This window comes from Malaya genurostris, chromosome 3 (assembly GCF_030247185.1).
Source record: "Malaya genurostris strain Urasoe2022 chromosome 3, Malgen_1.1, whole genome shotgun sequence".
NCBI lineage: Eukaryota > Metazoa > Arthropoda > Insecta > Diptera > Culicidae > Malaya > Malaya genurostris.
Genome location: NC_080572.1, coordinates 196863231 through 196881166, shown reverse-complemented (window position 1 = coordinate 196881166; position 17936 = coordinate 196863231). Strand labels below are relative to the sequence as shown.

The 17936-nt window shown below is 34.8% G+C and overlaps 2 protein-coding genes across 3 annotated transcripts in view; one reads left to right on the top strand and one right to left on the bottom strand.

The window, feature by feature from the left end:
• Positions 1–17936, bottom strand: part of LOC131433908 (uncharacterized) — a 289089-nt gene that overhangs the window by 233980 nt on the left and 37173 nt on the right. The window lies entirely within an intron of this gene.
• LOC131433909 (nose resistant to fluoxetine protein 6-like) overlaps positions 13136–17936 on the top strand; it is a 65988-nt gene continuing 61187 nt past the window's right edge. For both annotated transcript variants that reach the window (XR_009230303.1, XM_058600524.1), the window contains exons 1-2: positions 13136–13749; positions 13813–14108. Coding sequence is in view for 1 of the 2 variants with exons in the window: in XM_058600524.1 (XP_058456507.1) it covers positions 13671–13749; positions 13813–14108 (375 nt within the window). In the remaining variant the exon portion in view is untranslated. The remainder of the gene's footprint in view (positions 13750–13812; positions 14109–17936) is intronic.

Here is a 17936-nt window from a genome sequence, read left to right as displayed (position 1 = left end):
CCATTTTTCTCAGAGATTGCTGAAATGATTTTCACAAGCTTAGATTCGAATGAAAGATCTTGTGATCCCATACAAAATTCCTGAATTTTGTTTGAATTGGACTTCCGGTTCCGGAGTCATCGGGTCAAATGTGCAAAATATGAAACTAACCGTTCTAATTTTTCTTAAAGATGGCGAGACCGATTTATACAAACTATAATTCAAACGAATGGTCTTATGATTCTATAGAAAACTTCTGAATTTATTTTTTACTCTTTCTTTTTTTTTACGACTAAGTGTAGTAGTCAATATTTTTCTTTTTCTTTTTATGCGAGCCCAGGTTGCTAAGACAAACATCTCAAATGTTGTTTGGGCGACTCTGGGCCAGCTCTCGGACTGCTCTGATCAATAAACGAAACGGTATAAGATTCAAATGAAAGGTCTCATGTTCGCATAGCCTGCTATTGAATTTCATTCCGATCCGACTTCCGGTTCCGGAGATATGGGATGATAACACATGGATCAATAAGTCCCGAGACTAAAGCAGAGATGGCGCTCGTAGTAAACCAGTAACCACGTCTTTCTAGAGTACTAACCTTTGCTTAAACGGGTCAAAAAGCTGAGATATCGAGGTTGGAGTAAATGTCGTTTTGTAGTTTATTTAAAAAATGGAGAAAACCGAGTTTCGTGTTTTGATAAAACATTGTTTTTTAATGGGTAAAAACACCGTGCAAGCGAAATAATGGATTGAAAAATGTTATCCGGACTCTTGTCCATCGAAAGCAACGATTTGTCGGTGGTTCGCCGAGTTTAAACGTGGTCGTACCGACACAAATGACGCGGAACGCTCGGGTAGACCTGTGGAGGCCGTTACACCGGAAAATGTGAGTGAAGTGACAAAAATTATAATGAAAGATCGTAAAGTGGAGCTCCGTGAGATTGCTGAGATGACACAGATATCACATGGAAGTGTATTTACTATTCTTCATGAAAAATTGAGCATGAAAAAGGTTTTTCCCAAGTGGGTGCCGCGATTGCTTTCGATGGAACAAAAACAGCAACGAGTCGATGATGGCGAAATTGAACGAATTGGGCTTTGATCTGCTTCCCCACCCCCCATACTCGCCAGATTTAGCCTCCAGTGACTACTGGCTCTTTGCTAATCTTAAAAAAATGCTCCAGGGAAAAAGATTAGGCTCAAATGAGGAGGTCATCGCTGAAACTGAAGTTTATTTTGAAGCGAAAGATTTTTTTTTATAAACATGGTATTGAAAAATTGGAAAAACGTTGGAACCATTGTATCACCCTAAAAGGTGATTATGTGAATAAAAAAAAAATTTGCAAAAAAAAATGTTGTTTCCATTGTTAGTCTCGGGACTTATTGATCCATGTGTTATCTAAAGAACTATTACTAATTACTTCTTTGCAAATCAAAGGTAAAAATCATCAGTTTTGTGCAAATCTAGAATGATTTGATTAGCTTTGGGAACTTTTAACTATGCGTAATTCACATCAAACGAGCGTAAATAAAACTACCATTTGGCTGCATCGCATTCGAGAAAAAAGTTCCGAACAATGTTTAATATCGTAGAGAACTCCACAATTTGGCCCTTCTGAAAGACGGAAACGAGTTCCGTACAGCATTTTGATAGTTTTTTTCACTCAAATATTTAGATTTAAGAAATATTGAAATATATGAGCGATTGCACGACTTGTGTTAGGATAATATTTTTATAGTGCTCAAACTTACTTGGATATCACACCCTACTCCTGGAATACGAACGTTCTCATCCTTAACCAAATAGTCTTTTCCAAGACCTCAAAGCCACTAACGGTCTTTTTCAGGACCCCAAAAGTAAAGTAAAGAACTTATTTTGAAAACTGTCTTAAACTACCGCCCTACTTCCTAGAATACAAACGCAATGTTCTGAAACTAAATGGTCCTTTTCAGCACTACAAAATCCTAAACGACCAAAAGGTATAAAATAAATTAATGTTTATACACATCTCGAATGAAGTCCTACGTTAATTTCGCTACTTCAAGTTTTCTTCTTGCAGCATCGATCTGGCTTTGCAGTCGATGTTGATGGTTGTCCCGGATTAACCCATGGTTTTTTCCGTTTAGGATTCTTAAAATAAATACATTTTTCATTTAATTCATGTGGTATCCATTTTCCACACTTTTGGACATTTCCGATAGCTTTTAATCGCTCAGAAATTGTTTAAACATTACTGCCCTTCGCTTTTGACTAGAAGTATCATCTTCATCCAACATTGCTAGTTATATCGACGTCTTCAAACTTTTTTGATGGTCTTTCACGTTTTTCATTTTTCACATCGAAATCATTTTGATAGACAAGCATTCCATGCGACTATACAGCACTTTTCTTCGGATCCAAACAAACTTTCCGCAAAGTGTCACTTTTTGACATAAAATTCTACATTTTCAACACGATTGTTTGTTTAAATAAAATGTATATTCAATATGTTTGACAGATGCCTTACTAATTAAACATACAAAATAGGACTCGTTCTCACCAAACGTTTATTATTGACACATTTGTGTCCTTACTCTCGCTTCATAACGGCATATACTTGGTATTTGGTCAGAACTGCCTCGTATAGTTTCCTGACACGATTTTCGGTTGTAAGGTTTGGTTTTTTGTAACCTGTTGAGACGTTTATATGCACAGTACGACTGAGATATTTGTCGCAAACAATTTTATCGAACTTAACTTTTATTATAACTTATTTTATCATACGCCGAGTTGAACTATTTCGTCAGATCACGGCCAGTGATTCCAGGATTTGGTTTTATTGTCCTAATAACCTTCACCCATAGCTTCCCCAGTAATATGTTCCAGTTCTGAGATGTTTAACGTTGTAACAAATATTGACAGTATGTCTAGATATTCATCGAATTGAACTTCATAATTAGTTAAAGAGAAGAATCGTACAGGTTTCACCTTAATTTTGCTGAAATATTTCTTTTTAGATGCTAAAATATGCCTCGACTTAAATCGTAATCTGTTGATTGAAGGCTGATTATCGGCAACAATAAAATTTGGTAGCTCGACTGATAAAACGACTATTGGCACATTTGTCCTAAAACTAGAACAATATACGAATATTCTTTAATTAGAAAATGTGTTCTTCCTGCGGGTGTCTTTCATTGCAGAATAATTCCATTAAGTGATTCCAACCCCATCGCTTATCGACAAATAACTCTTCTCTCGCTGTTCCCCTGGATCTGCCCGGACCAGCGAAACCAGGTAACCTCAATCACCTATTTTAAATGGCAATATCTTGGCACGTTGTGGCCCACAAGAAGAGCAAGGTTGAAACGGTACGGGCAAATTGGACACCGTTATGCGAGGGAACACGTGTGTTTGTTCGTGCCTGATCCTGTTTCACACAGAGTTCGATGGAACCGCTAGTGCGGAATCGGACGACTCGTAATGTTGGAAACCCTCGTAGTGGGTGGCAACCCCACCGAAAGGGAATGTCGGGAAACAGGATATGGCTGGCGTCAGCCATTTAGCTTATTAACAGCAACAAGTAACGGTTGCGACGTAATGCCTTTGGCAGACGGGGAAGGCCCTAAGTCTTCAACCCTGTTGGAAAAGAGATTAGAGAATCGGTTCTTTTCTTCTGTTCTCATACATTTCGCATTGGCAACTGGAAACTAGGTCGATTGGTTCTACTAATGGAATCATTTTATACGTACATACGTCTTCCTGCATAATGGAGATACCAGGTCGATAGTACCCATTTCATATGACGGCTTGATTCATTCAAGCTTGATATTTCAACTCCCTTTCAATATTTTTTACTTCTCTTTCTAGTAGTAGTGAATGGCAATGTTCATAACTAGCAATAGTGGCATCGCAAAACAAATAATGGAAATATATTGCTGTGGTATATCCTGACAGCGCTTTTTCCCTTGAAGCACCAAAAGTCATGCTCTATTGAATACTTGTAATTTAACTTTTCATTTGCTCTGAATGCGAGAATCACTGATTTTGACTACAACCAGCAACAGCTATAACTATTTTGAATTAAACAAAATACTCTTTTCAAGATCAATATTAGAATCAGGTGAAAATTTTAAAATCAGGAATATCATAGAATAGACAGTATTTCACACGAAAAGATGATTTTTTTGGAAAAAAATACGCTCAGAGGCAGAATTCAAATCTACGTTCTGATGCGATCCGCAACCGTGAATTGCGGTCAACAGAGTTCTACAACATTACCGAGTTGATAAGCGTATCTTCTCACTTTATACCTACGAGTAGTACTTTCCGCCCAAGCAATGGGTAGAAGAGTATATTTATAATCGCTTGTTGCCTTCTCTACTCTAATTCTTACCTACAGACCCTATGAATGTTATTTGAAAGTATCTTTTTCCAAAAAATCATCTTTTCTGTGAGATTCTCATTCATTTGGCTTCTTCAATATATGTTTCCACTTCGGCATTGCAGTACTGAACTTAGTTATGGCGACTTTACGTCAAACCAACTTAGCTTCTGGTAGTGAAAGGTCAGACTATCAAACAGCCTTCATAGGGTATGTCGCTGACGATAGCCAGGCAGAGACTGGCACAGTAGAGAAGGCAACAATCAATTATAAATATACTTTCCTACCCAGTGCTTGAGCTGAAAACCGGTATAGAGTGAAGAACTAGTGTTTGTTGTCTGATGAACAGAGAAGATGTTTGGATATAGGGTACGGGTCGTGAGGCGGCTAGGATTTAAATCTTGGTTCGATGCACGCTTACCAACTCGGAGATGTTGTAGAACTGTCTTTACCACAGCTCAAGGTGGCGGAAATGGGAAAACAAGTATGTAGGGATTACTCTGAGCGTATCTTTTTACTAAAATAATCTTTTCTGTAAGTTTCTCTTTTATTTGGCTTCTTCAATATATGTTTCCACTCAGTCATTGCAAAAACAGAACTGGCGACTTTACGTCAAACTAACTAAAAATTTATAAACCGTTCAAAACCATTTCTGTTAATTTTAGGCATAAAAAATGAGCCTTCAAGCCAAACCGAATTTGGAATCCGTTACCGGATATCAATTAAATTCAATAGCTGTTATTATACAGGTCAGGGTCATTTCGTCGTAAGCTATTTCGACGAAAGAGTCTTATTGTCGAATGTTATTTTGCTGAATCGTATAATTGTCTAAATATAGTATTGGTATTGATTTGATATGAAGAGAAGTAGTAGCATATTTTTAATATTAATGAAATAAGTAAATAAATTTCCTTATCTTTAATTTAGCAAGACTACTCTATTGATTGATTTTTTCAGATAGTTTTAAGGTCCACATCCATCGTAGTGCGCTGCAAATCAATACCAGTATACCTGAAAATAACATTTTTACACTGATCACTCTGTGTCTCCGAAACTGAAAGTTAGATCTGTTAAAAAAAAACCTGTTTTAATCCACCTAGTGGTGTAATGATGCCTTTCTCATATTTCTCGTAACATAATAAATATAACTGTAGAAATCTCTAAAACAACTGTTCATTTAATAGAAATAGGAAAGTGAGTGAGACCCTATTGCAATTTTTAATCACCATTTCCACTTCCTCCAAAACTGGATTCAGATGACCGAAATAGCCGAAGTTGGTTTGTTTGCCAGCAACCAATACGACCTACAAATTGGAACAGTTTTGAACCTATTTAAACCAAGACTTACTATCTCATGCTTTATTTCGATTAAACCAATTAGACAAAATCTAACAAACGAAGCGAATTTGCGTTTCTGTTACTTCTGCATATGTAAGTCAAGCTAAATAGCATGAATCAGTAGCATAAAACATGTAGTAGGATTATTACTTTTATTATTATTATTGACATCATTACATCACCGACACGGTATTACTGCTCTATTGGTTGTGAAAATTGCATATTTTTTCAAATAAATTTGAATTCAATGACATTCGTTTATTCTTTCAATCGCACTTATCATAGAATAGCTAAAATTTTTATCAACCGCAGCACCGTCTTTTACAAATAACACACACCATTAGCAGACCGTCACCGTCACCGTTTCGATTCCTTAATAGCGTGTACGAAATAGAACAAAGCACGCACCGTTTGTTTTGTGTTTTCTTCTTCTTTCAGTGTTGTACATATTGTCAATCTATATGGTGATTTGAAAACTTTGACACTCATCGCCCTGTAACCGCGGAACCGGAAGTCGGATCCGGATGAAATTTAACAGTATTTTTAAAGATAATGTTAACTTCAATTCAAATCATTTGATTTGTGAAAATCGGTTCAAGCATCACAGGGAAAACGAAGTGAGTTCTATTTTTGGAGTTATCCTTCACCACTTTCGGTGCTTCCGGAACAGGAAAAGGGGGGACCAGTAGTACCGAATTAGGTTTTTATGCCCACAAACAAACAAGTTCTGCAAACTAGAATAATTTATCAGACATTTTTATGGGATTTGCACCTGTTTTTGACCATCGTTTGTGAAAAACTACTAATGAAATTGGTAATTTTCCAGATACCACGCATTAGATCCGGAACCGGAAGTCGGCTCCGAATGAAATGTTCTAGAAATTTTTAGGAAACTATAAGACCTTTCATTTGAATCTTAGTTTATAAAAATCGGTTGGGTCGTTTTAGAGAAAAATGAGTGCACACTTTCTCTCTAATTTTCACATATTACCTTGTAACTCCGGAACCGGAAGTCGGATCCAAATAAAATTCAATAGCAGGCTATGGGACTGTTAGTCCTTTTATTTGAATCTAAGTTTGTGAAAATCGGTGAAGCCATCTCTGAAAAAAGTGAGTGCATATTTTTCCATTTTTTGGTATATAACACATGGATCAATAAGTCCGGAGACTAACAATGGAAACAACATTTTTTGCAAAATTTTTTTTTTATTCATCAACATAATCACCTTTTAGGGTGATACAATTGTTCCAACGTTTTTCCAATTTTTCAATACCATGTTTATAAAAAAATGTATCTTTCGCTTCTAAATAAGCTTCAGTTTCAACGATGACCTCCTCATTTGAGCCAAATCTTTTTCCCTGGAGCGTTTTTTTAAGATCAGCAAAGAGCCAGTAGTCACTGGGGTCTAAATCTGGCGTGTATGGGGGGTGGGGAAGCAGATCAAAGCCCAATTCGTTTAATTTCGCCATTGTTTTCATTGTTTTGTTCATTGCTGTTTTTGTTCCATCGAAAGCAATCGCGGCACCCACTTGGAAAAACCCTTTTTCATGCTCAATTTTTCATGAAGAATAGTAAATACACTTCCATATGATATCTGTGTCATCTCAGCAATCTCACGGAGTTTCACTTTACGATCTTTCATTATAATTGTTGTCACTTCACTTACATCTTCCGGCTGATTTTGTATAAGGTTCCCCATCGATGTTCACTTTTCGTTTTATTTTTCTCTAACGGTTTGCACCAATGGATTCATGGATTATCATGGACTGAAGCTAGCAAACGTGCAACTGGGTCTGTTTATAGATTTGGTTGAATTTGATGTTTCGTGTTAGAACCTATTTTTTCATTATTTAAACAGTGTCTTCGTAATTAACGTGGTATTAACAACAATCTAAAACCTTATTCCATTTGTTTCGAAAAAGAGTTAGAGAAAAAAGTTATTAAGAAATCAAATCTGGAGTAATTTCGTAATACATTAAAAAAATGGAGTCGACAGTTGATTAAAAAGATAATTTTTAAATATTGAAAAGCTTACTGGGACAATTGACACAAAAAAATTACACGAATTTTCATTCATTAAACGAAATTATCGTACAGCGAAATTATTGATGTGCAGTAGGTATGAAATCACATGAGCAGTCGCATAAAATCTTTGCGATATGAAGGATCATGGCAAGCCAAACATGAAAAGTAACTTTTTGGAAATCGTTTCTGTTTCGACATCTTATTATTGACCGAACGAGAGCTATGTATTTTGCCGAAAACCATTTTGCCAAAAGTCGTTTCGCCGGAAGCCGTTTCACCGAAAGTCGATTTGCCGAAAGGGACATTTCGGCGAAAGGGATATGATATTTCGCCGAAAGGGTAATTTCAAATACATTACATTAATAAATAGAAATATTTGGACAATTGATGAGGCGCAGCCACATAACCAAAGCCAAGATGTTTCGGGCGGCACAAAAGCCGAGATCATTATTTGATGAAGAATCTTATCGAAGGCAGCAGAGAAGTTTGCTTGAACTGTTGACGTAGGACTATACATCTATTTTCAAAATCACTGTTAATATCTGTGTTGAACATCTATATAGCAGTTGTATTTTGGGTTCTTCATATCATTCTGCCTTGATATAAGCGAAATATACTTTCTATAAATTCTTTCAGAATTTTGAATTTCCCGAAAAGTACCGTTAGTTGGTTTATGTTATGCATAAACCAAAGAATCGGAAAGAAAGACTTTGTTCGTGCGCTTGTTCGGATTCGAATTGGATGCACAATGTCACCCCTAATCACAATCATCCTGCACTTGATCCATGAAGTCGTTGAGCACCTCGAATGCGAAAAGCCAGCAGAACTTCGACAAAAATCATTCCCTCTCTGACGGCGCATGAAAATTCTCAGAAGGCCCATTTGCGGATGAGCACAGAATCCCATTCTCACGGCGTTATCGAACCACACAAAGTGCAAGTAGGGTAAGGGCTCCCTATTTCATCTCATTTGTAAGGACGTCGCCTTCAAACTCCGATTTAGCCACTAAAATCACTGTAACTATTTCATATTACTGCTTCATTCGCCTTGCTCCACGTTGAAAATTGATTCACATTTCTTGAAAATTCAACTAATATTTATAAAACAGCTAAAAACACTAATGATGTTTTCACTACTCTGCTCCTAATTTCATCTCAATGGATTTTTATCCATCCTATCGTTGATCTTTTATTCATCCTATAAATTAGCAATGGCGACAGCAATCAAAACAAAATATTCCACTATTACACTCTCACCCGCATTAGCATGGCTGCCAGATGGCTGAGTAAACGCTGCCAGCTGGAAAAATATGGCTTGCAGACATTCTGGTGACCGACTGCCTTACCGCTGCCAGATATACAACTCAAACGATACAACCGTACCCACCAGGATTTTTCCACATTATTATTATTGGTAAAAAATTTACTCATTGAATTATCTAATCAATGGGGTAATGACTTGCGGAGATATAAAGAACTATCTTTTAACATCATTTTATTAGTGAAAACAGATATAGACTTTCTATGCAAAGTAATACATATTTTCTATGAAAATACCTGGCATCTCTGTGCACAGCCGATGAAACACACACACACTTCACAGCGTTGTGTTGGCGTATAGCGGAATGAAACCAGTGCTACTAGATTTGCCACAATGGTTATTACATTAGTATTTAACACGTTCTTTCTGGTAATATTCGAAGCAGAAACAGTTTTATTGAAATATTAATATCAATAATATAATTAAACTAATGTCACAGATACCAAAAACATACTTTTTGATGATAATTTGAAGAAGATAAACAATTTTTGTTTTGTAACATTATGAGATAACTTGGCAACTTTGCGAAACCAAATGAGATGAAAACAAAGCGCAATCAAGTGAACGAAGTGAAAAACTTTCATCTCATATTTTCGAAGACTTTTATTGCTTGTCGGGTAGTTTTTTAAGTTTTTAATCGTTGATTAAACAAGTGACAAGTGAACATTACTAATTATGAAGTCATCAAGCATTCATTAGAAGTGTAAATGTGCGAAATAGTGATCATGTTTTAAGACGAATCGATTAGTAGATAATTAGAAACATGAAGAACTGTAAATCTTGAGACGAAAATGTGTCCTAAATCGAAAAGTGAGTTTATTTTAAACGAAAAAATCGATCACCGAAGAATTTAAAACCATTTCTTTCAATAGGAAAGTGTGACAATAGCTTTTCAAATCATTTTAAAACATTTCACAGTTTGTTTCCGGTAAGTTGTAAAATATAATTCATATTCAAAGTTATGAGGTGAAGGGATGAGATGGAAATAGGAGCTCAGATGAAATAGGGAGCCGTTGCCCTACTAATTTTAATTGTGTGAGGAAGCTCAGTTCAAATAGTCGCGTCTATGCTACGCGAAATGCAAAGTAATCTTATGTCTACGAAATTGTCGTCTCTGTTAGAGGAAACGGCTTGGTAAACAGGGGAAATTAAACTTTGTTCGGTATTACTTGAAGTTTCGACCACCCATAATTTTAAATGTATAGTTTTATCTACTCGAATTGATGCGACCTGACCACTGGTTGCACGGTTTTAGTTCCCGTATTTTGAATTCGCAAAAACGTAGTCCAACGTCAAAGTGGGCGATATCAGTTCACTGTTCAGTGAATAGTAGTAGTACGGAAATCTACACACATGCACATTTTATTAAATTTGGGGTTTCGGGAATGGCACTCCCTCCTAAACAGCAATTTTTTTGTGGAAGGAGAGCCTTTTTAATGAGCAAATCAATCACAAAAGTTTTTTGCTTTTAGAAAATCTGAGATTTGCTCTCTGAGAATTTCTGAGTTCTGTATTCTAAATGGCTTAAACTAACTGTTTAAAAAAATTTCACCAATTCCATCATGTTTTCAGAATTAAGAATCGAAACTAATTGGCTCAATGGCGGGACGGGTAGGGTGTGATGAGATAGTCGATGCCTTTCACGCAGCCCACCTGGGTTCGATTCCCAACCCCCCACATAGGGTCAGAAAGCTTTTCTGGCCCGAAGAGACGAATGACCGTCAGGCTATAATTGAAACTATTATATAATTATATAATTGAAACAAAGAAAATTAATTGGCTCAAGTGGCACGTTCCCCTAGTTATTTGGAGATTCGTGCCTTGTCGTGGCTACTCATCGTTTTTCTGATGGAAAGGGAAGGATGAAACGAACAGGTGAAGTAGGTGAGATGAAAAAAACGTGCTTAATCCACCTAGCAGTGAGATGATCCCTTTTTTCTATCAATTCGCATGTGTTTTTTGCATGAATATTTAGCCGTTTACACAAACTTTTTAGTCATTGGCACTTTTGCAATCTTCGACTTTTTTACTCTCCCCAACTACGGGTTTTTAAACTCCTAACGGAAATATACAAAACGATTCGCAATACGTATGAGCAGAAGTAAATTCAGCACTCAAAAAAAAAACGTTCAGAGCCAATACAGAGAGTATTCGTTCACTCCAGGAAGAACGATGAACCCATCTGACTATAGCTCCTTCTCACATTGGGAAACGATAGAATATCCATGAATTTAAGATCTCCATACACAGATTGAACCATGTATGGAGAACCAAAAACCCGGTTACGTACTTGCGTCGATGCGGGACTGTTACATATCAGATGCTATAACGTACCGTAATCGTATTCATACAAATCACACAAATACTATTCAATATACTCTGATCAGAACACTGCAATGATGCTTGGAAAAGTGCCGGAGATATTTTGACATTGTCACAATTCAAATCTTTTAAAAATTCTTTTGTTTGAGCGCAAATTTACAAGCTTCGCCATCAGCCCATTCCTTTTCAGTAATACCAGTAATAAATTCGCTTACCACAGATTCTTTGCTGAAGTGTCGATTGTACCCCACACAGAATCGCGTAGATTTCTGCTTTGAACACAGTACAGTACCCATCAAGTGAATGAGACTCTCTAGTCTCATTTCACGATAGTAGATACCAGCGGAAGCACGACAATTCAACAGAGAATCGTCAAGAAAGATAATTGTTACGGTCGTCGCTGAATGGTGGTTCTGTTTTCTAAATGGATATAGAGTTGCACTTTCATGTAAATAAATTATTATGATAATGGTATCATCTCAACGGATTATATAATAAATTATTTGAGCACTGTTTCACCACAGCTAATAAAACTCGTCTGGTCCAGCACTTGATGAAAAATTTTGAATTTGGTTCACGCTGAACTAACTGAACTATGGCAGGTTTGATAAGGGAGTGTTGTCCTCTTAGAGATCAAATTTTATAACTCTACGTCGTGATTTGCAACTGATCGACTGGACCACAGTAATATGCTGTATGAAAGTTGAAGAAGCACTCACTACTTTCAACAACATTGTCCGGGCAGTGATCTTTTCGATTTCCTCCCAATTCACCATGGTCTAATGTCCGCCGCTCCCTTCTAGTGAAAATGAAGCAGCAATGCGAAAGCAATCACTTACGCGTTGTCCATTTAAGAGAATCAGCTTCAAAACTACTAGTAGTCAGTACAAGTTGTACAATAGACAACTATACATACTGTGTGTTACATAAAGGCTCAAGTCAAGCTTCCGAATAAAAACCTAATGGACTGAAAAAAATCGATTTGGAAATTTTAAAGTCGATTTGAAAAAAAAAATAAACCATTTTTGATTTGGATAAAATTTTGTTACAAAATAGGTGATTATGTTCGCTACCTGAAGTCAAAAATTCAAGTTGGGCACTTTTAAGAAAAAAAAAACTCTTCCTTGTCCAAACTGATTTTTTTCAGTGCAATTTTGTAGAAAATTAAACCAACGAAAGTCATAATTATCTCAGAATTTCATGAAACTCAGTTTGTGAGAAGATATTGTCTAATACACCAACTAAGAATATTAATAATAATGAAGAATTTCAGTGCAAAGAGTTTATGTCATTGAACAAATATTGCATTATTACTTCTTTATTTTTCTGTTTAGTTCTAAGAAAAGATCGGGGAACGATATAACCACCACAACATTATGTATTGAGTTTTACACAAATATTTATTTATTTTATATATAACATTTGTCTTGAAGCTATCTCCATGAGTGCTATTTTTACTGAACTCTGCAAAGTTAAATTCGATAAATTCGCCACGGGAAGTAATGGGTATTATGAAATGACACATTTTTAAGCAACAATTTGAAAACCTTTTTTCTCTACATAGTTCTTGTTCTAATAGAGACGAATCTTTCAAGTAAAACTCCAATTTGGCACTTTAAACTTTAGTGAAAAAAAAAACAAAAGGACCGCTAGTTTTATTACGATTTTATGTTTAAAATTAGAGTTTTTTGATGGCACGACACTTTCTGTTGTTGTTAATCCTTTATATTGATCGCGTCCAATTACATCAGCTGCACGCTTGCAAATGAATGAAATTTTGTTTCACTGATAATACTACAATTCGGGTTTACTCGGGGACATACCACAGATTCCAGATAAGTGAAAGGTAGTTTGGGCAGCTTCTTTCGCATCCTACTTACGGTAAGCATTACCTTTCACATGAACTTGATCTACAAGGCTTTTTCCACAAAGGTTGCGTAACCTGTAGTGCAAACCTTGAATGGAGTTATTGTTGCACTTTTTACTGTTATTTTTACTATACTTGTTTTCGATGCACTGTAGTGGTCCAACGTAATAATACTGAACAACATCAGTAAATTTACGACTGAATGGAGCTTGTTCAGAATCTTCGTTGACGGAAAGTTGAAAGAGAAGGACATGCTTCCGAGATCGGTTGAATCAATGATCAGATAGTATAGCATTGAGGCAAGGCCCAACAAGGAACATGAGTTGCAGAACAAGATGTCGAACATAATTTCAATCCAGAAGTTGATTGTCAGCAAAGGACCACGTTTTTCAAAAAGAGACAAGTAGTTTAGCTTCAGTCGCGGGATCGGTTGCATCGCGACATCAGTGCGGTATTGCAATGAAGAAAAACCTCGTGCAATGGATTATTTTCACCGTGTGGCTTGTGATAGGCCCAGGAAAATGCGAACTTAGAAATAGTGAGCGTTACCATTTTAATAATTTGTGTAAATGTAAATTCATATTCAAGTGACCCATTCTAGAATCCGAGTACAACAGAATGCCAAAGGTGTTTCAGTATGATCACTACGACGATTGTCTATTCGGTGACCCGGGAACTGATGCCACCTATTGTGTTGTGAGGGTTGTCATTCAACCAGACAAGCATTCCGAAGTATGGCGGTTGATCGAAAAGTACTCAAGCAATTGGAAACTGGATCTCAATCATGCCGCCTTGGAACGGGGAGTGTGTATTAACAACAATGAGGAAAATCGAGCCCAGTTCATTGGTCAAAATATCAGCGATCGAGTTTTGCCGAAGTTTGAAATAAAATTTCCGGTAATTATTTTGTACTTCGTTTAGTTTATATGTTCTGGTTATGAAATTATCTTGTGAAATTCGAATAGTGCTTAATGATTTATAGCAACCGGAAATCGAAAGATGGATAATACCTGCAAACACGTAATCAGCAAGTCGTTACTTGGATCAGCCATCAGAACGGATAATTTGAAGCATAGTGATTACAATTTCTGATTTACTTGATCGTACAACGCATCAGAGAATTGTGTTACAAAAACACATCATAAAATTATACATTAAGAAATATATGGAAGAATGTGTGAAACGCAGTTGATTATACGAAAAACGTGATTAATCCACCTAGCAGAGAGATGATACCTTTTTTTTATCAATCCGCATGTGTTTTTTGCATGAATATTCTTCGGTGTTTAAGTTTTCATTACATTATTTTAATGACCGTCGTTTTAAGCGACAATTTGAGATTGTAATCACTCATTACTCTGTAATGTCGAAACTGCACATACAATCGAATTTAAATCTAGAAGTGTGATAATCGATTAAACATGCCATGATATGTAAGTTCCACTTTAGAGTTTACGGTAATTTAAGGTACTTCCAGAGCCGGTATTCAGGAACCAGCATAACCCAAACCGATTCGTATGGCCATATGACGAATAAATTACAGTTTTGAGTACAACTTTGAAGCTTAATTGGATAAAATTCATTAATTTTTGTATGTATGTATAAAACTAATCAATTTTGTAAATAAGTTTAATTCAATTTGAATTTTTGTTTCTGAAATTTGATTAGGCTTTTTTGAGAAAACGATTGAGCTTTGAGAAACGATTTTATACTGGAACCGGAATTCTAAAATCGGTATGGCCGAAGTCAGATAAATTCACCTGAATAGCTGTATAGTTTACATTTGTTTCAAAATATTTGAAAATCAGTGAAGACATCTTTGAAAAATCATAGCACGAATTAAATTTTTAGGTGCCTTCTGAATCGAGAACTGAATACCACTAAAACTGAAAAAAGTTAATATTTTTATCGACTATCCAAATCTGCTAACCCGATAAACCTGATTAATTTATGTGGAATAGACATTTTTATACTAATCACCCTGTATCCCCGAAACCGGAAGTTGGATCTGACTAAAGAGAAAGATGTCTTAAAGAATCTTGAAACTTTTCATTTGCATCTTAGATGATTCTTAGATTTCATTTGAATCTTAGATCGGTTCAGCCATCTACGAGAAGAATGAGTTACACAATTTTGATTTCGTTTCATATATCATCCTGTAGTTCCGGAACCAGAGGTCGGAACCAAACATAATTCAGGAACTTTGTTTGGGAGCATACGAATTTTCGTATGAATCTGAATTTGTAGAAAAGAAATTTTCCGAGAAAATTGAGTGAAATTATTTGTCACACACGCATTTTCTGATCTCGACGAACTGATTCGAATGGTATATGGATGTTATGTTCTTCCAGCATTTATTGCTGTAAGTAGTTTAAAACAATATAATTAAAAAAAATCTGCCATCATCTGGTTTATATATGTCATATTCGAACGATTATGTTGCCAAAAACGAGCCGTGCTAAAATCGGTCCGAGGCAAATTGTCATGAAAAAGGATGCTGTACACAGTCTTTTTGGTACTTAGAAACAATTGTATGTAACAGAATAAAAAATCGTGTTTTCGGTTGCTCCCATGCATTGCTTTGTCATACAGCGCTCAAAACTCCTACTGCTGGAATAGGGGGAAAAATCGTTTACACAAAAATTTCGATATCTCCGTTAAAAATGGACGGATTTTAACAATCTATGGCTTGTTGAATAGGTATTATCGTGCGGAATCTAAGTCTGAAAACATATTCTGTTTTCAAGGTCAATTGTGACAGATAATGTCAAAAAACTGAAAATTTGGACATAAAACTTCGAATAACTCAAAAAGTAAACATCCGATCTCAAAACAATTCAATAGCGTTTTGGGTGACGGGGAGACCTTTCATTTGCGACTAGTTTGATCAAAATCGGTCCAGCCATCTCTGAGATCTCGACCTCTTAGTTGACAACACACATACAGACATACACACATACACACACAGACATTTGCTCAGTTCGTCGAGCTGAATCGATTGGTATATGTCATTCGGCCCTCTGGGCCTCGGAAAATTTTTCGAAAGTTTGAGCGAATTCTATACCTATTTTTTATATATATAAAAAAAGGTAAAACGTCAATCTTAATTCATTGAATCATAAGGAATATTCAATGTTTGAAACTTTTGCAAATTTAGGTTCCCGACCCATTCTCAAGAATGCTCCACCCAATAAGTTTCGTAGTTCCAGTCAATTGAGTTTATAAAATGTGCTTTGTTATTTTGCCATTATGAAGATAAGATTTGACTATTTTATATATTAAATCCGTATTTTTCATAATAAATTTCATTTTATTATTATTTCTTTATTTCTTTATTTCTTTATTTCTTTAATTCTTTATCTCTTTATTTCTTTATTTCTTTATTTCTTTGTTTCTTTATTTCTTTATTTCTTTATTTCTTTATTTCTTTATTTCTTTATTTCTTTATTTCTTTATTTCTTTATTTCTTTATTTCTTTATTTCTTTATTTCTTTATTTCTTTATTTCTTTATTTCTTTATTTATTTATTTTTTTTTATTTCTTTATTTCTTTATTTCTATATTTCTTTATTTCTTTATTTCTTTATTTCTTTATTTCTTTATTTCTTTATTTCTTTATTTCTTTATTTCTTTATTTCTTTATTTCTTTATTTCTTTATTTCTTTATTTCTTTATTTCTTTATTTCTTTATTTCTTTATTTCTTTATTTCTTTATTTCTTTATTTCTTTATTTCTTTATTTCTTTATTTCTTTATTTCTTTATTTCTTTATTTCTTTATTTCTTTATTTCTTTATTTCTTTATTTCTTTATTTCTTTATTTCTTTATTTCTTTATTTCTTTATTTCTTTATTTCTTTATTTCTTTATTTCTTTATTTCTTTATTTCTTTATTTCTTTATTTCTTTATTTCTTTATTTCTTTATTTCTTTATTTCTTTATTTCTTTATTTCTTTATTTCTTTATTTCTTTATTTCTTTATTTCTTTATTTCTTTATTTCTTTATTTCTTTATTTCTTTATTTCTTTATTTCTTTATTTCTTTATTTCTTTATTTCTTTCTTTATTTATTTCTTTATTTTTTTATTTTTTTATTTCTTTATTCAAATCGTCAAATCGAGATCACCTTATTCAAGAGTGAAATCGAGACCACTGCCAAGGAAAATCGATTATGATCTCTCTCAATAAAGATCACTACTGATTTGATTTTTTAAGATGACTTGATCAGTGATCTTTAAATCACGTCGATCAAAATCAGTACTGATTTTCCGTCACACAAAATCGGTAACTAAAATGATTCTTGATTCATGTAAGATCAATTGTTGGATGATTCGGTCAACTTTGTTCTTGGTGGAGGAAAATCACACATGATCAAGTACAGACATGATAGCATTTACTACTAAACAGCAATACGCAACGTATAGTTATTAAAAAAATATAACACACCACATAGTGGTTATAGCGATAAAAGACTTCCAGCCAAAAGACTTTTTTTTTTACTTTTGATGCTGATGATGATGCTCATGCACTGTTTTGATTAAACTCAATAAAACGCTATTTAAGATAAATTTGATCTATAGAAATAACAGGAGCGCTGGGTTTGGCAGTTTCAAAGACACATCAGGCGTAGCGTTTAAATGGCGCGCTTGAGTTGACGAAGCAAAATTTGTTACTTCTATGTATGATATTCTAATCATTTTTTCTTATTATCATAATTATCATTATTATTT